The sequence below is a fragment of the Mauremys mutica genome, chromosome 15 (assembly GCF_020497125.1).
Source record: "Mauremys mutica isolate MM-2020 ecotype Southern chromosome 15, ASM2049712v1, whole genome shotgun sequence".
NCBI classification, from domain to species: Eukaryota; Metazoa; Chordata; order Testudines; family Geoemydidae; genus Mauremys; species Mauremys mutica.
The window spans coordinates 2754074-2776895 of NC_059086.1; the positions used below are offsets into that span (position 1 = coordinate 2754074).

Here is a 22822-nt window from a genome sequence, read left to right on the forward strand (position 1 = left end):
AACCCCCTTCGAGCCCCGCCCCTCAGAACCCCCGCGAGCCCCCCCGAACCCCCCGCGTCCTTCGAGCCCCGCCCCTCAGAACCCCCGCGAGCCCCCCCGAACCCCCCTTCGAACCCCCCCACGTCCTTCGAGCCCCGCCCCCTCAGAACCCCCACGAACCCCCCCAGCCCCCCTTCGTGCCCTCGTGTCCTTCGAGCCCCGCCCCCTCAGAACCCCCGCAGCCCCCCTTTGAACCCTCATGTCCTTCGAGCCCTGCCCCTCAGAACCCCCATGAACCCCCCGCCCCCCAAAGCCCCCTTCGAACCCCCCACGTCCTTCGAGCCCTGCCCCCTCAGAACCCCCATGAACCCCCCGCCTCCCCACATCCTCCTTTGAACCCCCTTCGAACCCCCTGTGTCCTTCGAGCCCTGCCCCCTCACAACCCCTGTGAGCCCCCCACCCCCTCACAGCCCCCCTGTGAGCCCCCCTGTGAGCCCCCCTGTGAGCCCCCCACGTCCTTCGAGCCCCACCTTCTCACAGCCCCCGCAAATGCCCCCTGAGAACCTCCCGTGTCCTGTTAGCTCCACTCCCTCAGAATCCCCCACACCCCGTGAGCCCCCCCTTTCAGAACCCCTGCACGCCCCCACCCCCTCAGGCCCCCATGTCCTTCCAGCCCCCGCTCCGAATCCCCACAAGCCCCCTCCACAGAGCCCTCCTGCGACCACCCCCATCAGAACCCCCCTGCCCTCCAAGCTCCCCCTGCCTCTATAGCCTCTCTGCGAGCCCCTCACAGCCGCCCTGCCCCCTCAGACTCTCCCCTCACTGGCTCCCCCACCCTTTCAGCATCCCCTGGGCACCACCCAGGCCAGAGCCCCCCCTTCATGCAACATGCCTGAGCCAGAGCCCCTCCTACGGTCCTCCTGGTCCAGAGCCTCCCCCCATCCTCAGAGCCCCACTTCATGCAGCCCCCTCCCAGGCTAGAGTGCCCCCCTTCCATGCAGCCCCCAGGGCACAGCCAGCCCCCACCCCCCGTGTGTCCTCCCCACCCCTTGGGGGCAGAGTTGCCCCTCATGTGACTCCTGCTCAACTCCAGTGTTGCCCACCCACAGCATCCCCTGGTGCACCCTCTCCTGGGGGGGAAGGGCAATCCTCCCCCCAGCAAGATGCAGACCTCCCCCCAGTATCTTCCTCAGGACCAGTTACCACCCCCCAAGTATTTCCTCTCCCCAAATGCCAGACGTTGCCCCCCTCCCCACGAGCACAGTGCATCTGTCTGCCCTTCCTGGAAGATGACTCCCGCCTTCCAGGTAGGTGCACCCCCTCTTGTTCCCTCACGGTACAGACACCCCCATCCCAGGACCAGGTGCATCCCCCTATACAATGAGACTGACCCCCCCGAAGTCCAGTGCAGTCCCCCTGCATCTGCCCTTCCTTGGGCACCAGAGACAGGAGATCCCTCACCCAGTGTAAAATCCACCCCTTCCCCAGAACCATCTCCTCCACATTACAAAGTCCCCGGGGGCTGTGCATCCCCCATACAATGGCCTGCTGCCCCTGCCCCCCACATCCCATGCAGTGCCCAGGGCACCATGGACAGAAGCTTTCCACCCCAGCCAAGACCACAGCAGGCAGCACTAACTGCGGGGAGGCGTTAGCTGCATACTGGCTGGGGAGCCACGCCTGGGACAGCAGGTCCAGGGAAAGTGCAGCCGCTCGGGGGAAGACGTTCGCCTGGGACTTGGGAGGCCGGCCTTGGGTTCCCTGCTCTGCTGTACACCTTGACCAGGTCCTTCAAGGCCAGATTTTTAAAGGTATTTAGGTGTTGCAAGGCCTAGAGGATTGGATATAGGCTCCGAAGCGCCGACACGATGATGAGATACAGGCTCCTGAATCTGCAAGGTATTAAGACACCGTTTACAATCTGGGCTGTAACCTTCTTGTGCCTCGGTTTCCTCATCTGTACAATAGGGATAATAGATCTGTCCTGCCTACCAGGGGCATTGTGGAGCTAACAAGAGGAAAGATTGTGAGGTGCGCAGGTACCATTGGGAGGAGGAGGAATGTGTAATACAATGTCTGTACTTTGACCCATCAACCTTTTACCTCCCGCCGGGGATATTGCAGATTATGTATTCCTTATGCCACCTGATCTTAAACCAAACTTTGCACCCTCTGATAACCAGAAACTTCTATGCTTAAACTCTGTACCGGTCACTTTTTTTAACATCATCTTAATAAATTTTTAAAATCCCCAACCCTTATCAGTAGATGTTGATACTGATCTCCTTTGTGAAGTGCATTATTATCCCTATTTCATGGATGGGGAAACTGAGGCACAGAACAAGGCAGTGACTTCGCCAAGGTCACCCAGCAGGCCAGTGCTAGGAATAGAACCCCGGTCTCCTGCCTCCTCGTGTAAGCACCGTGGGTAGGTAGCCAGATTGTCCCGGGCAGTGTTAAATGCCAGGCTAAATCTTTTGCCCCCTGTAAGCACACCCCTGTGAATCCATGTGGTTCCCCAGTAGGAACATCAAGTCCCACTCATTTAGCCCTCTCCCGGGGCTTCGACCCTTGTTGTGCCAATAACCAAACCTCCTGTTCTTCTTGTGCATTTAAAAGAAAAGAGGATTTGGGGGTTGGTTTGTTTAGAATTTACATTCCCCTGAGGGGCTGAGAATCTGGGTTAATTTTTTTCAGTTGATCGATTTAGTATTAACAGGAGCTGGAGACCAGGGTCCTAGGTGCAAAGCCTGGATCTAGAACCAAACTTTCCCACTGCTGGGAAAACCAATTTGGCTCATGAGTTGCAAAATTAGGATCAAGGTAGGTTCTTCTCTGGCATCACCATAGTAACCAAGCCTCAGAAACACTGATGGGTTTATCCTCACACTCCCTCTCTGAAGGGACTCAGCTTCACTCTCTCGGTTTTATAGCTAGGGAACTGACGCACACAGAGAAGCCCAGACTCAGGAAGCTACTTAAGCACATGCCTGCTGTCCTTCAGCAAGTCTGTAGCAACACCTGGGCAGTGAACCCAGAGCGCTGGTGCCCAAGTCAGTTCTTTACCCACAGGACTGTCCTTCCTCTTGCATGAGAAATTTAATTCCGATCAGGCATGTTCCGGGCATGTTCCGGGCCACAGTTCCGGTTCTGGCCTGCTAGAGCTGGAGATGACATACAAAATTTGGATCGGGACTTCCGTTTGCATTCCGATCCACTCCATCGTTTGGATCTAGTGCTTCGGTACCAGCCAGTTAGAGATAACAAGACAAGCTGTGAAATTCAGACTGGATCCGGGTTTGCAAGCTGATCCCTCCCATTGTTCTGACCTGGGATTCTGCTTTGGCTTGTTGGGACAGGATATAGAATCATAGAAATGTGAGGCTGGAAGGGACCATGAGAAGTCATCAAGTCCAGCCTCCTATGCTGAGGCAGGACCTTGTAAACCCTAGACCATCCCTGACAGGTGTTTGTCCAACATGCTCTTGGGACATTAGAATTTGGACTGGCTCTGGGTTTGCGTGCGGATCCTCCCCAGTGTTCTGATCTCGGATTCTGCTTGGGCTCAGTGGGACGAGAGATGCGACTGGGATCGGATCTTGGTTTGTGTCCTCCCTCAACTTCAAACCCGAGATTCTGGTTCTGGCCCATTATAGAGCCAAGGCGAGAAATTCAGCGCTGGATCTGGGTTTGCTTGGCAATCTGCCCGAGGCTCTTCTGATCCCGGTTCCGACCCACGTCCTCTTACCTCCGTAACCATCGACTGATGATTAATGTTCAGGCGCGTTGATTTCTCCTCCCCTAATCCTATAGGGGCATTAGGACCAAGTGGAATCCACTTTTCTCTGTTCCTTTTCCCTTTTCCCAGCTCAGCTTTGGATTCTCTCTTCTCTCCCCAGCTCCTGGTTCTCCACTCCCGGTGTAAGAAATCAGTCCAGGCCCCCAGCTGTGGTCAGTATTAACCAAGGCAGGTGCAGTGGGGGGGAGGGAGGGTGGGTTGGGAAGGTGGGGGGTAGGAAAAAAGGGGAAGGAGGGATTAGAAATGTTACTTGCTGAAAAATGGCTGCTGGATCTTCATTCTCCTTATAATGATGAACAACGAAAAAGAAAAGAAATTTTTAAAAAATTGAAAATCCTGCCAACATATAAAACACGCACAAGCCACACACACAGAGCAGCTGCACCAGCCATGGAACTAGAGTGAGTCGGTCTTCATCCACCATCTGCCCACCCCCCCCCCCATTAAAAAAAAATCCCCATAAAAGCAAGAAGGGGGGGGGGGATATTTTAACCCAATTTATGCCCCTCCCCTTTTTTTGGCAAAACAATCAAGATTTTAAAATTTTGTTTTGCTGCCTAAAAAAATAATAATTTTCATTTAAGGAGGCAAAATAAAATGACATCTCTAAAAACATCCTGCATGCTTTCATTTCTCCATTCTCCTTCTTCCCAGCTGCTGCTGCTGCTTTTAATTTAATTTCTTCTCTCCATCCTCTTTTAGTTTTAATCATTTTTTAAAGCCCAAACCATTTTATTATGATTTTTTTTATGAATGAAATTAGCTGTCCCCCCTCCCTAAAAGGGGGGGGGGGATGTGAAGGGTATTTGTTTGTGAATCAATCCTATTTGCATCTGGATTCATTCATAAAAAAAAAAAAGACAGGGTTCACCTAGAGGATCCATCATGGTGGGTTTAATTTCCTTCCCTTCTTGGCATGTCAGTTTTTTGGTTGGGGAGGGGGATGTAAGGAGGGGGAGGGGGTCCTTTAAATCTGGCACTGTCACACAGTGGGAATTGGTGACTGTTTAAAAGGGAGATGTGGAGTGAAACTGACACATCCTGTGACTATATTTCCCCCCTTATATATCTTGGATTCTTTTTTTTTCTTGTTCACCTGTTGTTTATTGAAGGGAGAGGGACAAAGAGCCTAGCTTGGGTCATGTGACCCTCCATTCACAAAAATCCCATGGTTTCCATTGAGATGGGCTGAAAGGATCAAGCAGTTGGGCCATAGATAAGCATTTTCAACATACCTTTTCGCATGCATGTTGTCCAGTGCCTACAGCATTGGCAGAGGGGAAGCCAGTGGTGCTGGGGGGTGGGGGGGTTACAGATCACATCTGGGGTGTTTCTTTCTACAAAATAAATCCTACTGTTTTGATTCCATAAATATATGCACCAGCAGACAGCTTCTGCAAGAAGGTTCGCAACTGGACAGTATGTATCTGGGCATGATCTGTATCCATTGTATGTTTGTTTGGGTTGGATTTTGATTTGTGTGTGTGTGTTGCAGGAAAAGAGTGCTTAGAAGATGCTGTGATGGTGAATTTTAAAATATTGTGATCTAGGAATATTTCATGTATTTGTTCGGAAGGATGTGGGATTTTTTTTTTAAATGTAGTTCCTGCAAATAGGGAGGCCAGGGTATGGGTAAGAGAATCGACTTTCCAATGTGTATTATACAGGTCTATAATTTTAGGCTTTGGTTGTGTTTGGGGCGGTGGGGGTGGGGAATGAGACATGCATTTTAAGCCCTGGCAAAAGGTCTGCTTGATTTTTAGTCATAGTGGGTAATATGTATATTTAATTCATGGTTGTGTGAGCAGAAGGGTTTGGGTTTATTTATTTATTATTTTAAAATCTTCCTCCCCGTGTTAAATAAATAAAAACCCTGCAGTGAAAAACCCCAGATCTGATATTTTTTTAATTATTATTTTTTTGAAGTGTTATGATGGTGGGGCTTAGAGAAAAATGCTCAGTTGTGTGGACTGGAAAATGGGGAATGGCTGCCTTGGGGTGTTTGTAGGGATGTTTTATGTCTTTGAACAGTGTTGTCCTTTTCGTGTCTGTAGCCCCCCCATTTCTCCCTTATTTTCCTCCCCCCACCCTCCTAAAAACCAGGAATCTGTAGATCCACTTTGCTTCAGCATCTTTGATCTTCTAATACATAATGTCGTTTCCCATGGCAACGCATTGTGATGTCATGTATATGCTTAAAACACTCTTAATTATTGTATTATTATATTTTTAGAGGGGGCAATCTGGTGTTCTTTTCTGATTTTTGACTTTATTAAGGAGATGGTCTTAAAAGGGTCTTCATTCATATTCGGAATTATTGGAAATGCATTGCACTGTCTTCTGATTGGTGGAGAGAGCTTCTTTCATTACATACTGGTGGTCTGTTGATTTTATTTAAGCAGGAAAGTTTTCATTCTTGTTTTTTTGTTACAAAAGTTGACCATTTATTTCAGAGGAAAATTGAGATGCAAATTTGTGTGCGTATGTGTGTAATGAGGCAAAATATCAATAGCTGCAAAATGTAACTTTTTCACAGAGGAGTGGGCTCTGCTGGATAGAACAGGGGTGGGACTGAGAATCAGGACTCCTGGGTTTCATTCCCAGCTCTGCCACAACTATGCTGCGTATCGTTTAGTGAGCCAGTTCCCCAGCTCTGTGCCTCAGTTCCTCCATCTGTAAAATGGAAATAATGAATCTGATCCATTTCTCAGAGGAACCAGGAGCTCTCAGCCACTCAGAGGGAAGGGACGTTCACCACACTTAGCGCATTTGTGGCTGGCAAAGGGCATGCCTGCTTGGCTACAACTTGCAGCACCTCCTGTTGGCTCTTCTGTCATCAGGCGTTCTTGCTGTGGGAGGGGTGGGTCAGCCTTGCTATTTCCATTTTACAGATGGGGAAATGGGGACAGAGCTGGGGAAGGTGACTTTCTCGACAATGCCTAACAATGGCAGAGCTGCGAATAGATTTGAGGAACCCTGACTCCCAGATTCCCTTGCCCAAACTATTAGACCCCATTCCTTCCCCAGTGCTGGGACAGTACCCAGGAGTCCTAGCTCCCAACTCCCCTGTCCTAACCACTCCTCTGCTCCCAGAGCTGGGGATAGAACCCAGGAGTCCTGACTCCCAGCCCCCACTGCTCTAACTACTAGACCCCACTCCCTTCCCAGCACTGGGACAGAAGTCCGTCCGGACTCCCTGTCTCCCCGCTTGTTAAACAGTAAACCCAGAAAAAGCATGCAGCATTTATCCCAGTAGTAGGCCCTACACTTTTCCATTCTGGGAGCCCCCTCCTGTATAGCCCAGCCCTCCCCTTCCCAGGTAACGATAAGAGACCCCTGAAAACCTGCTTGCGACCCTAGCTGGGTAACAATCATTGTAACATTTGCCCAATTGCAGGGGGTTTTATCTGATTGGTTTTGTAGGGCCCTTTGGTTTAGCATGAAATGATACAAAGCCATCCCAAACGTCATTCTAAACTTGACGCAGCAATCTATATTCTTTTAATACACACCTATATTTTAATATGATTTTATTTTAAGTAAAACAGTCATAGCTGGTGAATAAAGACAAATGAGTAATTGCTGTTGGGTTTTAGCAGGGGGGCCTGTGTCAGATGGATCATGTGAAATATTATTTACGCCTCCAGCTCCATTAATGTGTTAAAGGCAGAGTGGGGCAGTGGTTAGAGTTCTGGATGGGAAGTCAGTAGGCCTGGGCTCTGTGCCTAGAAATGTCGGCTAGTGGTTAGAGCAGGGCGGGCCTGGGAGCCAGGACTCCTGGATTCTGGGAGAGGTAGGGGGGTCTAGTGGTTAGAACATGGCGGGGCTGGGAGTCGGGACTCTTGTGTTTTATTCCTCCTTCTTAGAGGGAAATAGTGAAGCCTGGGAGTCAGGATGCCTGGGTTTTTTTCCTGGAGTAGGGGTCTGAGTTCCGATCTGGCTCTGGGGTGGGAGTGGTTAGAGTGGGGGTGGGGAGTCAGGACTGCTGGGTTCTATCCTGCTCTGGGAGAGGAGTGGGGTGTGTGGGACTCAGGGCTCTGGGTTCTGTTTGGCTTCGTGGGAATCACTTCCCCTCAGTGTACCTTTCCCTGTCTGTAAAATGGGGATAATTACATGATCCTCCTTCCTAAAAGGTTTGAGAGACTCCCATGAAATTGGGCTGTGGAAGCCGAGTGCAATTGTTGTTATCGTATTTCTAGAGAAATACAACACGGCCCCTGGCCGGAGGAGTTTACCAGCCAAGTTAAATAAGGAGCAGTGTGACAACAGAGGACTTGCACAGGATGAGAACATGAGGTAGTGGATTTCTTACTTGGATGGCAGCATGATTGAGTGGTTAGAGCAAGGCACGGTGATGCTATTCTCTGTCCTGGGTGCTGTCCCTGGCTTTGCCCCTGATTCACTGTATGGGTTTGGTAAATCACTCCCACTGTGTGTGTCTTGGGAATAGAGACTTTGTGACGTGCTTCGAGATCCTCGGGTGAAAACCTCTGCGTAGATGTAGAGAATCATTATTGTTGCACTGTGTGAATTGTGTGAGCGTTCAGTAATAGCCTGTCATCTGCCTTAGTATTTATCCTTTGTTTTACAGTCGTGCGTGGGCACCCCCCAGCCATAGACAAGGACCCTGTTGCACTAGGTCCTGACCCAATGCAGAACAAAAAGATAGTCTCTGCCCTCGATGAGCTTCCAATCTAAGTATCCCGTATTACTTCTGTCTAATCAGTGTAATATAACCTTTATCTTTATAAATGTCTAATACGTTTGGGTTTTTTTGCAATCCTGCTAGGCTCTTTGGCCTTCAGGATAATCTTGTGGCAATGAGTTTCACAGGTGAACAGTCCATTGTATATAACAACGCCTTTCCCAAGTATCAGCTTTACATTTGTCGCCGATCGCTGTCCCCTTGTTCCGCTGTGACAGGCGAAAAATTGGCACGGTGAACTGGGGGCTGATTTCCAGAGGAAGCCCAAAAGAGCTAAATCTTCCTGGTCTTGGTAGCTGGCAGATGGAGCAACAAAGAACCATCTTCCTATATATGAAGATTTAAACCCCTGGGAAGGGTGGACTGATTTTTAGGGTGGGAGAAGCGGTTAGAACTAGCTGTCTATGGGTGAGATTGTGGAAGAACTGGAGAGGGCTGGGGAAAATGCCTTAGTGACGTCTGGAACTCATCCGGGTAGTTATCAAAAAGATGATCGAGAGCACGCTTGATCGAGGTGTCTGTATCCCTTCGTGGGGAGAAAATACTGGCTCCAAAGGGCTCTTTAATCTAACAGAGAAGAGCAGAACGAGAAGTTAAAGCCAGACAAATTCCAGCTAGAAACCAGGCACTGATTTTTACCAGTGCGGGTGACTGGTGAGTGAAGCAAGCTCCCAAGGGAAGTGGTGGATTCACTCGCTGCCTTGCTGGAAGAGATGCTCAATTTACTGGGCCAAACGCAAGGGTAAGTGGGTGCAGTTCTGTGGCCTGGCCAGTCTAGGTGATCCGATTGTCCCTTCTGGCCTTGAACTCCACAACATTGAAGAAAGGGTAAATCTTGACTGAACACAAGGCCGGTCGTTCGATGGGGAGATCCTCTGGAGAATTAACTCCTGGTGGGGAGGGACGTTTTAAAATGAGGCTGGAGAAACCACTGACGATGAGGAATAATATTGTACTGGCAGGCCCCTGGGTGAGGTACATGAATGGCTGGATGGAGCTGTGCTAGCTGCAGGCTTTGGTGAGGATAGTATCTGAGGATTTAAAGTTATGGCAAACAGCATGCCTCATCCTCTAGCCTCTGTGTGGGGGAGTTGAGGTTACCAGGAGAGCCTTGGCAACTCGGATTGTAGTATCGTTTTTAGTATCTTCCCGGGCCTGACTTCCTCTTGCACTGGAGTAAACTGGGAAAATCAGATTAGCTCTAAAGCAACCCCGTCTAGCCTACGCGCTTGGTAATGGACAGATCTTGCAATTCTAGGTGCCATGTATGTTGTTGTATTTGCAGTAGTCCCAAGAAGCCCTAGTTGAGGACTAGCACCCCATTGTGCTTGGAGCTGCACAAACATATGCCACAAAGATGGTCCCTGCTACAGCTGGGCAATTGGGGGGGGGATATAGTGAAGATGGATGAAATTCAGCAGATGGTTTCATCCCAGGGGAGTGGGAGGGTGCAATCAAAAAGGTTGAACCGGTTTGTTCAGCTGTTTCCGAACACAGTGGTTTGAGTTCTCGTTTCGAAACAGCGTTTCGTTTTGCAATGCGACTGGTTTTTTAAAGGTGAAAAACACCCAAAATGACCCCCCCCAAATGAACTTTTCTTTTTACTAGGAAAAAAACAAACAAGCAAAATCCGTTTGGGCTCAACCCGAACCAGTCTCGTCATTTCTCAGTTCAGCTTCGGAACCGAAAAATCAGGTGTTCACAGTTCTAGTCCTTGCCCCAAAGACCTTCCTCACTGTGCACAGCAGAAGGTACAGCCCTTGGGGCCTGGTGTCGGCATAAAACTGATACCAGCAGAGCTGTGTCAGCCAGGAGCATGGAAACAGAGTCCCATCTCAGCTGACACAGCTCTGCCAGAAAACCCCCAATGTAGACCCCGCTATGCTAACAACAGAGGGCTTCTGCCCATGGGGCTAACGGTGGTGTTACAATGCTGACCGAAAATCCTTTCTATTGGCATAAACGGCGTCTACACTAGGGGGCTATCCCAGCACAGGCTCCGTCGCACAGACACAGCCTGAGTTTCATTCATAGATTCAGGGCTAGAGGGAATCATTCAGTCATCTAGTCTGACCTCTTGTATAGCACAGGCTGGAGAATGTCACACAGTCATCCCTGTGTTGAGCCCGGCTGCGTGTGTGGCTACAGCATCTCCTCCAGAAAGGCAGCCAGTCTGGAGCTGAAGACTTCAAGAGATGGAAAATCCACCTTGGATGGATTTGGTGGAAATTTCCCAGGAACATTCCCTTGTGGGCTGGAGGTGAGCTTGGAAAATGCCAGGTGGAGAGCAGAGGGAAATTAGGAGTGTGGGAACGTGGGCAGTGGTTGCCTTGCCCAGTCTGGTAGCACCGAGAGCCCTGACTCGAGACTGAAGGGTACCCACTGCTCGGATGCTCGCTGACGTCAGGGGGTCTCCCGTTGTGTCAGGTGTGGCACAGCCCCCGCCGACACTGGAGGGCCGTCCGTCATGCAAACGCTGCACAGGCCCTGGCTGACATCAGGTGGGCGGAAGAAGCCGCTGCCCCAGGCACTGCATGGACCCGAGCAGAAATTGGGGGCAGGCCGGGGCGGCGGCGGCTGGTCTGTCAGACCAGCATGGTACAGACCCCAGTTGTGCTGGGCGCGGCACGGACACCTAGTGAGGCCTGGTCCACACCCAGGTTTTGCACCTGGGTGATGTTTGGTGGTTTAATAGAAATAGTTAAAGTGGCCAGTTACACCAGGACCTTTTATGTAGCTTGTACTGGGAGCAGCTCCTCTGTACTGGGAGAATGGCCCTCGTGAGAGGTTGCATTTGTACTGCTTTCACCACAGGGAAATGGGCACAACTTCTGTGTGTGGGCACCGCCTGGGAGACAGCCCCTGCCCAGCAGTCTGAGAAGAGAGGGAGGGTCCTTCTCCCCAGGCCATAGAGAGGCAAAGTGGGTCACCCAGGAGAACCTGTGACAGAGATGGGACTCGAACCCAGAGCCCCATCCCAGTGCCCACACCCCGAACCGGCTTCCCTCCTTCAGCCTGGCCTTTAGGTGCTGCTCCCTGCTGCAAATTCTGCCCTCCTGGGTGCAGCTGGGAGTGCAACGGGCCCTGCCTGAACCAACACCACCCGCCCCCGGGGGCCCAGCTGTAAACTGTCACTGATTAACTTCTGGAGATGGAAGCCAAACGCATTGGCTTTTAAAGTCAGATTAGCACCATGTTTGTGTAACACCTGGGCAGCTGAGGCAGGCGTGGGAGGGAACGGTTAATCAGTTGCCAATCCAGTTGGTTGGCATCATGGTGGGAGTGGGAGGATGGGGATTGTGCAAAGAAAGGGGAGGACTGGGATAGCAGGGGGCTGTGGTTGGGGTTGAGGGACACCAGAACAGCTGGGGGGGAGCCTGGGGGCTGGGATAGCAGGGGGCTGTGGTTGGGATTGAGGGGCACCGGAAGTGCTGGGGGGAGGGGGGGAGCCTGGGGGCTGGGATAGCAGGGGGCTGTGGTTGGGGTTGAGGGACACCAGAACAGCTGGGGGGGAGCCTGGGGGCTGGGATAGCAGGGGGCTGTGGTTGGGGTTGAGGGACACCGGAAGAGCTGGGGGGGAGGGGGGGAGCCTGGGGGCTGGGATAGCAGGGGGCTGTGGTTGGGATTGAGGGGCACCGGAAGAGCTGGGGGGGAGGGGGGGAGCCTGGGGGCTGGGATAGCAGGGGGCTGTGGTCGGGATTGAGGGGTGTGGGCAGAGCAGGGAGCAGGTAGGGGACAGGGGGGATGAAATAGGCACTGGGAGTCTTTGGCAGCATTCAAGGAAGGGAACTAGCGATTCCTCCAGGGCTGATACTGGGGGTGCCCATCATCTGGTCGGTGCCAGCACTTTTCAGAGCGAACATGAGCTTTTCCTAGGCCGGGGCCCTGGGCTGTGGCAGGGATGGGCGTAAAATCCTTCCAGCCACTGGGATCAGGCTTTGCTTTCCGTCCCCTTCATGAGAATCGCATGCTGGAATGGCAGCCCGCGGGGCCACCCTGTCTTGGAGCATCTCCGTGACCCATGTCACCCTGGGCCTCTACTCGGCAAAGCAGCCAGCTGGCTGGTTGAGCCCCTACCCAGACCAGGAAGCCAGCCACAATCGGCAGCATCCCGCGGGCGTTCAGAGTCTCCCAGGACAGGCTGGGCCTTGCAGACTGAAATCCCCCAGGAAAGAGGGTGTCCTCAAGGACAAGGGGGGGCTGTGTGTGGGGGGGGTGTCACTGCACAGGGGATACGTGGGGGGATCTGCTCTTCAGAGCTCCCAGTCCAGACCCTCCCACATCATGGAATTCAGTTTAAATATGGCCCCTCAAAAGCAGGAGGGGCAGTAAGCAGCCCATCGCTAGGGTGTCCGGGCAGGTGGGGATAAGGAATCTTAACACAGCCAGGTGCACCGTTCCGGGACCCCGGACACCTGGGTTCTGTTCTGAACACAGCCAGGTGCACCGTTCCGGGACCCCGGACACCTGGGTTCTGTTACTAACACAGCCAGGTGCACCGTTCCGAGACTCCGGACACCTGGGTTCTGTTACTAACACAGCCAGGTGCACCGTTCCGAGACTCCGGACACCTGGGTTCTGCTCAAGAGCTGGTTGGGATTTTTTCAGTTTTTCAATATAATTTTTTTCCTGCCAAAACCTGCAGACTCATGGAAGCTGTCCGTGCAGTAGGGTGGGTTCTGACGACTCGACAAACGTTTGGAAGAAGGAGAGCTGAAATGGTCCAAACGACAGCATTCGGTTTCTTCCGCTTCAGTGACTTTTCAGTTTGAAATTTCAGCTCATTAGACCAAAACCTGTTAAAGGACAAAAAACGAAGAGAAAAAAGGTCAAAATTGAAACACGACATTTTGATGGACCCAAACTGACAGGTTTTCAGTTTGCAAAAAAAAAAGTGAGATTTTGACGTTTTGTCCTGATGCGAGATGGGTGTGTGCGGGGGTGGGATGTTGAACTACTGACAATTCTCTTCGGATAGGAAAACTGTTTCCTTCCCAACTCTCTTCTGTTGCCACTGGGGACCCTGCTCTTTGTCAGCACCCTGATTCTGGGCCCGGTGGTGCGGGGCGCCGCGCAGACCCCAGCTGAGATCAGGGCCTGCTGGGCCACGCAGTCTCCTGCACACACGCGGGTGTTATTTCTCCATTAAGCTCTTTCCTCTCCATCTCGCTGCGTTTGCTTTTCGCTTCCTTCCACCACCCGTCCCCTGCTATCGCACCCCCCCCTTCCATTCCCTCTCAATTCTCAGTAACTGGCGCTGTTCAGGCCCCCTCCCAGTGCCCGCTGGGTCCAGCCTCTGAGCCCCGTGGCATCGGAACAGAGCTGCCCATGGCATCGGAACAGAGCTGCCCATTCACACTGGGCCACGAGGAGCACTGGGCTAGGATGTTGCAGTAAAGGGGGCTGGCTGGGAGGATTGGGGATCAGATGGGAGGGGGGCCAGAATTCAGCTGGGGTGGGTTGGGATCAGCTGGGGAGGGCAGGCGGAGTGGGAGGTTGAGGATTGACTAAGGGTTCAGACTGGGGAGAGGGATGGGGATCAGCTGGGGGTGCATATGGGAGAGTGGGGCTGGGGATCAGTTGGGGGGCACATGGGAGAGTGGGGGTGTCACAGGGGGATGGGGATCGGCTGGGGGGAAGAGAAGGGGGAATGGTCTCAGGCTGTGAGTAGGCTGCTTGAGGTGGGATAATGTCATCACATGCCCCACGGCTACAAAATCAAAAGCCTCCTCTCTCCACTCGGGGTGGCATGGTGGGGGGCACAGTGGGAGAATCTTTTAGCAGGGCACGCAGTGAACGTGCAATGGGTGCACGAGACAGGCTGTACAATGGTAGAGCGTGCAGTGCCCGTGCGGCAGGGTGTACGGTGATCGTGCTATGAGGCATGCAGTACCTGTGCAATAGGTGCACAAGGGAGACACATTGTACTTGGCAAGGTCTGCCTTGCCCAAGCGATGGGGGTGTGCAGTGCCCGTGTGATGGATGGCGTGCAGTGCTTGTGCAATGGGTGCACATGAGACAGGCTGTGCATTGGTAGGGCCTGCCGTGCCTGTGCGATGGTTGGCATGTAGCACCCATGCATTGGTAGGGCCTGCAGCGCCCATGCAATGGATGGCATGTCACACCCATGTGATGGATGGCGTGCAGCGCCTGTGTGATGCGTGCACATGAGACAGGCCATGCGATGGGTGCTTATGAGACAGACTGTACATGCAGTGCCTGTGGTATAGGTGCACATGGGAGACACATACTTGATAAGGTCTGCCTTGCCCAAGCAATGGGGGTGTGCAGTGCCCGTGCGACGGATGGCATGCAGCACTCATGCGATGGGTGCTTGTGAGACAGGCTGTGTGACAGATGGTGTGCAGTGCCCGTGTGATGGATGGTGTGCAGTGCCCGTGCGATGGGTGCTCGTGAGACAGGCTGTGTGACGAATGGCATGCAGTGTCTGTGTGATGGATGGTATGCAGCGCCCGTGTGATGGTTGTTCGTGAGACAGGCTGTGTGATGGATGCTGTGCAGCGCCCCTGCAATGAATGGTGTGCAGCGCCCATGCGATGGGTGCTCAGGAGACAGCCCGTGTGACAGATGGTGTGCAGTGCCCATGTGACGGATGGCATGCAGTGTCTGTGCGACAGATGGCGTGCAACGCCTGTGTGATGGGTGCTCGTGAGACAGACCGTGTGATGGATGGTGTGCAGTGCCCGTGTGATGACGGATGGTGTGCAGTACCCGTGCTATGGGTGCTTGTGAGACAGGCCATGCGACGGATGGCATGCAGTGCCTGTGTGACGGATGGTGTGCAGTATCCGTGTGATGGGTGCTCGTGAGACAGGCCACGTGACAGATGGCATGCAGTGCCTGTGTGACGGATGGTGTGCAGTACCCGTGCGATGGGTGCTCGCGAGACAGGCCATGCGACGGATGGCATGCAGTGCCTGTGTGACGGATGGTGTGCAGTACCCGTGCGATGGGTGCTCGCGAGACAGGCCATGCGACGGATGGCGTGCAGTGGCCGTGCGATGGGTGCTCGTGAGACAGGCCACGTGATGGATGGCATGCAGTGCCCGTGTGACGGATGGTGTGCAGTACCCGTGCGATGGGTGCTCGTGAGACAGGCCACGCGACGGATGGCGTGCAGTGGCCGTGCGATGGGTGCTCGTGAGACAGGCCATGCGACGGATGGCATGCAGTGCCCGTGTGACGGATGGTGTGCAGTGGCTGTGCGATGGGTGCTCGTGAGACAGGCCACGCGACGGATGGCGTGCAGTGGCCGTGCGATGGGTGCTCGCGAGACAGGCCACGCGACGGATGGCGTGCAGTGGCCGTGCGATGGGTGCTTGTGAGACAGGCCACGCGACGGATGGCGTGCAGTGGCCGTGCGATGGGTGCTCGTGAGACAGGCCACGCGACGGATGGTGTGCAGTGGCCGTGCGATGGGTGCTCGTGAGACAGGCCACGCGACGGATGGCGTGCAGTGGTCGTGCGATGGGTGCTCGTGAGACAGGCCACGCGATGGATGGCATGCAGTGCCCGTGTGACGGATGGCATGCAGTGCCCGTGTGATGGATGGTGTGCAGTACCCGTGCGATGGGTGCTCGTGAGACAGGCCACGTGACGGATGGCATGCAGTGCCCGTGTGACGGATGGTGTGCAGTACCCGTGCGATGGGTGCTCGTGAGACAGGCCACGCGACGGATGGCATGCAGTGCCCGTGTGACGGATGGCATGCAGTGCCCGTGTGACGGATGGTGTGCAGTGGCCGTGCGATGGGTGCTCGTGAGACAGGCCACGCGACGGATGGCGTGCAGTGGCCGTGCGATGGGTGCTCGTGAGACAGGCCACGCGACGGATGGCGTGGACACACAGACTGCGTGTGGGGAGCCGAGCCTCTAACTGAGCCTCCTTGTGCCCCCCGCAGTTACATGCTTCGGGTGCGAGCTGTGGTGATGACCCGAGACGACTCGAGCGGGGGATGGGTGCCCATGGGCGGGGGCGGCCTGAGCCACGTCACGATCGGCAAGGTCCGGCGCCCAGAGGAGGGCGGGCGACGGCGCCAATACCTGATCTGCGGGGAGCGCCTGCGCGACCAGACCGTAAGCGTGACTCCTGGGGAGGGGCTGGATGGGGGGCAGCTTGTGGGGGGGCCCCCGCCCGCCCTTAATCTCCCCCTCTCCATTGCAGACCATCCTGGAGTGCGTGCTGAAGAAGGACCTCGTCTACAACAAGGTGAACCCCATCTTCCACCACTGGAAAGTCGGCGACAGCAAGTTTGGCCTGACCTTCCAGAGCCCGGCCGACGCCGCAGCCTTCGAGCGGAGCGTGCAGGCCGCCCTGGAGGAGCTCGCCGAAGGTGGGGCACCAGCGCCCCGGGGCTGCAGAGATTCAGGGGGCCAGGGCTTGGCCTGCTGCCCCCAGGGGGGTGCGGGGCCCAGGGGGTATGAGGCCGGCCGGCTGCCCCATGGGACTTGCTGGCTGGGGTCCTGAGCCTGTCTGGCTCCCCCTTGGGGGTTCTGGTCTGCAGGGGTTTGGGGATGGACTGATGGGAGATGCGGGCACTGGTTGGTGGCATGGGTCTGCCTGTTGCTGCCGCCCTTTAGCCTGATGCTGGAAGCGACCTGAGTTCACCTTAGCACGGCCCTGTGGCTAGGACAGCCGGCTGCAGGGAACCAGACGTGGGGTCGGTTCCCAGCTCAGCCACCGACTCTACCTGCGTGACCTCAGGCGTCTCTCTCTCGGCCTCGGTTTCCCCCATCTGTGCCATGGAGATATGAACCCTCTGTGGCCAGTCAGAGGGGGCGGGGGTGGGGATGTTCGGGATGCGCCGATATCCCAGTGCTGTCGCCGCCCTGCAGTGGGTGACATCCCGCGTCAGAGCGGCCAAATCTAGAGCTCTGGGAGTCCCAGCCGAAGGTCCCAGCACTGCAGGGGAACGGTCTTCCCAACCCTCCCCGCCTCCCTCTCCCCCGCCCCGCCGTCCCCTGGTCCCCCTCTGCCGGGTCAGTTCCCTAGAGAGTTCCCAGTGATCTAAAGGCCTGGGCACTGCCCCGGAGCCTGGCTCCCTATCCCCACTCCCTCCGCGCTCTGGGGGTTATTCTTAACTCCTCCCTCTCCTTTGCCCCCATAACTGATTCCTGCCTGTCTCCCTCCCCCCCCCCCCCCAGTCCAGTCTCTGCTACACATCCTCTCTCCTGGCTGGGGGCTGCTTCGTTCTCCTCTCTGGCACGCTGCCCCCCTCTGATCCATGCTGCCGGGCCTGGTAGTATCCTTTTCCCCCGACCGCCCCGGCGTTTCCCGCCCCCCCATCCGCTAGCACATCAGATTTTAAATGTCCCGGTGCTGCATCACTCCACCCCTCTGCCAGTCCTCCCTGCACGTCGCCCCTCGGCGGTGCCAGCATTCACACCATTCACACTCCACCCCGTCCCCGCCGGCCCCCTACGCATAGTACGGCCTTCCCGCCTGCCCCAAACCCCGCCTGCCCTCTGCAGCCTGGAACGCAGTGAGTGCTGCTGCAGGGCTTCCCGGCTATTTAAAGGGACACTACTCTGCACTGGCCTGCTGCTGCTATGCCACCTCAAGCGAACTGATCCACGTAGAAGACCCCCTTTGCATTTCCCCCCTCCAGCCTACCTGCCCCTGGGATGGAACCATCCCTTCTGCTCTGTCTGGAAAGCGCCTGGCACCCCCCGTGGGGATCGAACCCAGGAACTCTGGAGCTAAAAGCCCAAGGGACAGCTGCCTGAGCGAATGATCCCCAGCCTACCTTAGGGCTACGATTCAGAAACCGCTATCCGTGCCGCAGCCACTGGAGGGAGACAGAGAGTGCCTGTATATGTTTCTGTGTCACCCCCACACAGAGGGGTCTGGGGCTCGGCCCCAGACATCCCCTTTTCTTTTGAGGCGTCGCTCCAGCTGCAAAGCTCTGGTGCCCTCAGGTCCCCGCGGGGTGGGTGGGGATGGAGCACCAGGCCCTGGGCCTGCTTGAGGCAATGGGGGTGCCCTTATGTCCCTCCCCCCTGGGATCCCAGCCCCGGAGTCCCACCTGGACAGACCCCAACACAGGTCCTTTGCATTCTCAGCACTGAATGCTTTTCCCCAGCTCTGCCCCCAGTAACCGGAATCGGACGCCTTACTGGGTCCATGTCCTTCCTGGGGGGACTGACTTTCATGTACCTTCCTCTGTTTTCCCTTCCCAGGTTCTCTCTCCTCCTCCTCCTCTTCCTCCTCGTCTCAGGATGACGCCGACAGGACGGATGACGCAGGGTTGGTAAGTTGAGCACTGGGCAGAAGTACCTTCTAGGGGAGAACCTCCTGGATGCTGAAGGGCTCCTTGGTCCGGTGGAGAGAGGCAGAACCAACGGCTGGAAGTGAAAGCCAGGCCCATTCCAGGGGGTAACTGGGCACAATGCAGGTCAGACTAGATGATCTAATGGTCCCTTATTATAATCAGCTGAAGACGAGCTTCTGGTGCGACACTGCAGCCGAAAAAGCGAACGCCATACTGGGATGCATCAACGGGAATCTCCGATAGGAGCAGAGAGATTATTTTCCCTCTGTGTTTGGCACTGCTGGGATCCTGCCTCCAGTTGTGGTGCCCGCAACACAAGAAGGATGTTGATAAAGGGGAGAGAGATCAGAGAAGAGCCAGGAGTGAGATCAAAGGATTAGAAAACCTGCCTGATGTTGATAGACTCCAGGAGTTCAATCTGCTTAATTTAGCAAAGAGAAGGTGAAGTCTATAAGTACCTGCATGGGAACAGATATTTAATCATCGGCTCGTCAGTCTAGCCGAGGAAGGTCGAACACAGCCCAGTGGTTGGAAGCTGAAGTTAGACAAATTCAGACTGGAAATAAGGTGTAAATTTATAAGGATGAGAGGAATTAATCTCTGGAACAATTTCCCAAGGGTCGTGGTGGATTCTCCATCACTGACCAGTTTTAAGTCAAGATGGGATGTTTTTCTAAAAGATCTGCTCCAGGAATTATTTTGGGGCCGTTCTCTGGGTCGTGCTATCCAGCAGGTCAAACTAGATGATCTAGGTAAACTTCTGGCCTTGAAATCTTCACCTTAGTTCTAGCAGCGGAAAGCCCTCGCTGTCAAAATGCCTGAGAACTTCACAAGTAGATGGTAAGAGACCCCGTGTCCCACGGGTGATTGGACCTGGTGATCTTCTGAACAAAAGGAGCTCCCAGCCAGGCTTGAGGCTGTTTCCATCACTTCACACTGCCTCAACAGACACTTTAGTCTTGCGTGACGATCCTGTAATAAACATGATTAATAATCTAGAGAATAAGGTTCCAACAGGGTTTTCGGGCCAGCCAGAGAAGCAGCCCATTCGTTAGGTGCTGTACAGATTAGCACAGAGCCCACAATCGAAATAAGTGAGACAGGCCTTAAAATCCGTGAAAGTCCTTCGTGATGCCATGCCGCTCTGGGACACTTCCCGTCTGATTCCATGGTTTCCCCCTGCCCAGGGTGGGGCGTGATACCAGCTGGGAGCAGATGTTGTGGATTTCCATTGTCCCCATTCCCACAAGGAGGGGAGGGGGCATAGGGGACCCAAGCCAGGGTCCAAGAGGGAGATGTTGGCTGATAAAGGTCTGGACTAGTGCTAGGAAAACAAACCCCTTCCCAGCTTGACCAGCGGTCTCCTTATCCTGGGATCATGGCAGGCCGCGTGCTGGGTGCTGTAGGCAGCAGGCTGGGGGCGCTCTCCCCTCCCAGTCAGTGCTGACCCCAAGGGCCCCGATGCGGTGCTGGGGGCACTGAGCTGCAGGGAGCAGGGCGGGGGCTCAGTAGGGGGCGCTCTCTGCCCGCAGAGTCAGTGCTGACCCCTGTGCAGCACGAGGGGGTGCTTCTTTCTCAATGACAGCCACCGCCTTTGTCCCCAGATGCACACGGACAGCGAATCCTCCTCGAACAGCCGGAAGGAAATGCTCCCCAAACACATCACCATTGTGACCAGCGAGTCCTCCTCCAGCTGCTACATCCGCTCTCCCGCCTCCGAGGAGTTTGCCTTCAGCACGGCCCAGGGGTCGACGCCAACCAGCCAGGGAGGGCAGGTGGGTCTGGGCGGGGAGGGGCAGGGGTCCGTGGCCCTGGGCGCGATGGGGAAGGGCGCTGCGTATCCCGAGGAAAGAGATGGGAGAGAGAAACTCTTCCATGAGCTGGTGGCGCCTTCTCAGCTTAAAGCTGTCCTGCCTGGGGGCGGGGTGGGGCGGAACTGGGTTTGTACCTTTGGAAATCCCAGGCACGTCAGCTCCACCCCCTAGTCTTGCTGGTGGCTTTTTGGAGAACTTGAGAACATGTGTTGTGAGCTTTCCCAGCCCTGCATAGAATCTACGGGGAGGGGGGAGTGATCTTTAACAGAGAGCACATTTTTCCCACCTGTTTGTAGAGTGTCTGAGTTAAGCAGGGGTTAATTAACTCTCTTGTTTTCTCTGGTATCTGGGGGTTGTGCACAGGGAGGATGGGCTTGGGGTTAGCACGCTGAGCTGGGGCTCTGCCGCAGAATCACCTATGTGAGATGGGCTGTGGCATCGCTCCATGCCTCAGTTTCCCCATGGGTGACATGGGAGTAATGATCCTCTCTCTCCAACCCTTTGTCTGTTAAGACTGGGAGTTCTTCAGGGTAGAGTTAGTCTCTCCCTCTGTGTGTCTGCGGTGCCCGGCACAACGGGACCCCGATCTCAGTCGGGGTCTGGGCAGCGCCCGGCACGACGGGGCCCTGATCTTGGTCGGGGTCTAGGCAGCGACTGGCACAATGGGGCCCTGATCTCGGTTGGGGTCTGGGCAGCGCCCAGCACAACGGGGCCCTGATCTCGGTTGGGGTCTGGGCAGCGCCCGGCACGACGGGGCCCTGATCTTGGTCGGGGTCTAGGCAGCGACTGGCACAATGGGGCCCTGATCTCGGTCGGGGTCTAGGCAGCGCCTGGCACAACGGGGCCCTGATCTCGGTTGGGGTCTGGGCAGCGCCCGGCACGACGGGGCTTCAATCTCGGTTGGGGTCTGAGCAGTGCCCAGCACAACGGGGCCCTGATCTCAATCTGCTCCTCTAGGCTTTGAGATTTGGTCTGCACCCACTACATGGTGCAGGGATCTGTTCCCTACGGATAGGGGCCCCCAAGTTCCAGGGCACAGGGAGGGGATGTGATGGGCAGCTGGGCTGTTGGCAATGCCCTTGGCTTGGTGGACTGGGTCTGCAGCAGAGGGCTCCTGCCCAGGGGCCTGAGGACATGGTTCCTTTTCCTCTGCCAGCTCTCAGATTATGGGAGTGGGATCTTTGGGTTACAGCATCTGGCCTCCTCGGTTCTGTTCCCAGCACTAGAAGGGCAGTGGGGTCTGGTGGCTAGAGCAGGTCAGGGAGGCTGGGAGCCAGGACTCCTGGGTTCTGTTTCCAAGAGCCCTGTACTGCTGGCTCCAGGGTTGATCCTTCGGTTCCCGGCCTCAGTGACGTCCTGCTGTGGCAAGTCCCACAGGTTAACGAGGCTGAGGCGGGAGAACGGTGCTGGCTATACCTCTGTCTCCCCCTGCCCAGGTGCAGCCCCAGCCCCTGCAGCACGTCACCCTGCATGACGAGGAGGAGCTGGAGAGCATCAACCCGTGCAAGGACCTGTGGGTGAGCAAGGGCTATGAGGACTACAGGCGGGCGGCGGTGCAGAAGCGGGAAGCCGACCCCGACAAGGTCGGCATGTGCGTGCACTTCGAGAAGGAGCGCCGCTTCCCGGCAGCGGGGGGCGGCGGCGAGGGCCGCCTCAGAGACCCCAAGGGTTCCCCGTCCTGCCGGATCCACGCCGCCCCTTCGCCCCCCAAGCAGAAGCACGCCAAGGAGCCGGGGGCCAGCGGCGGGGCGGGCGCGGAGGAAGACGCCGTGCCCTCCCGCTGCGTCTATTGCCGGGACGTCTTTAACCACGAGGAGAACGGGCGGGGCCAGTGCCAGGACGCGCCGGACCCCATCGGGCGCTGCGTCTACCAGCTCACCTGCATGTGGTGTGCCGAGAGCATGCTCTACCACTGCATGTCGGACTCGGAGGGCGAGTACTCGGACCCTTGCTCCTGCGACCTGGGACACCCGCACTTCTGCGTCCGCTGGATGGCGCTGGTGGCTCTCTCCCTCGTCGTGCCCTGCATGTGCTGCTACCTGCCGCTCCGCGCCTGCCACTGGTGCGGGGAGCACTGCGGCTGCTGTGGCGGGAAACACAAGGCCGTGCGGTGAAGCCAGCCCGCGTGCGGCGCTCTTCTTGGCTTGGCTGGGGGGGGAGAGAGGCGAGGAGATGGAGGCAGAGTCTTAAGTGGCGGCAGGGGGTCTGAGTCCCCCTTCTCTTGCACGCCCCAC

The 22822-nt window shown here is 55.6% G+C and overlaps 1 protein-coding gene across 3 annotated transcripts; it reads left to right on the top strand.

Annotated features, from left to right (window-relative positions):
* The first annotated feature begins 1276 nt into the window (after positions 1 to 1276).
* LOC123350356 (sprouty-related, EVH1 domain-containing protein 1-like) lies at positions 1277 to 22822 on the top strand. 3 transcript variants are annotated; one of them, XM_044988897.1, is made up of 7 exons: positions 1277 to 1286; positions 3879 to 3930; positions 16405 to 16579; positions 16668 to 16836; positions 18683 to 18753; positions 20379 to 20549; positions 22025 to 22822. In XM_044988897.1, exons 3-7 carry the CDS (start codon positions 16409 to 16411, stop codon positions 22700 to 22702), a joined length of 1260 nt encoding a protein of 419 aa, XP_044844832.1. In that variant the 5' UTR covers positions 1277 to 1286; positions 3879 to 3930; positions 16405 to 16408; the 3' UTR covers positions 22703 to 22822. The 3 variants fall into 3 exon arrangements, with proteins under 3 accessions (XP_044844832.1, XP_044844831.1, XP_044844830.1); XM_044988896.1 differs by lacking the exon at positions 1277 to 1286 and adding an exon at positions 1613 to 1878; XM_044988895.1 differs by lacking the exons at positions 1277 to 1286; positions 3879 to 3930 and adding an exon at positions 5122 to 5182.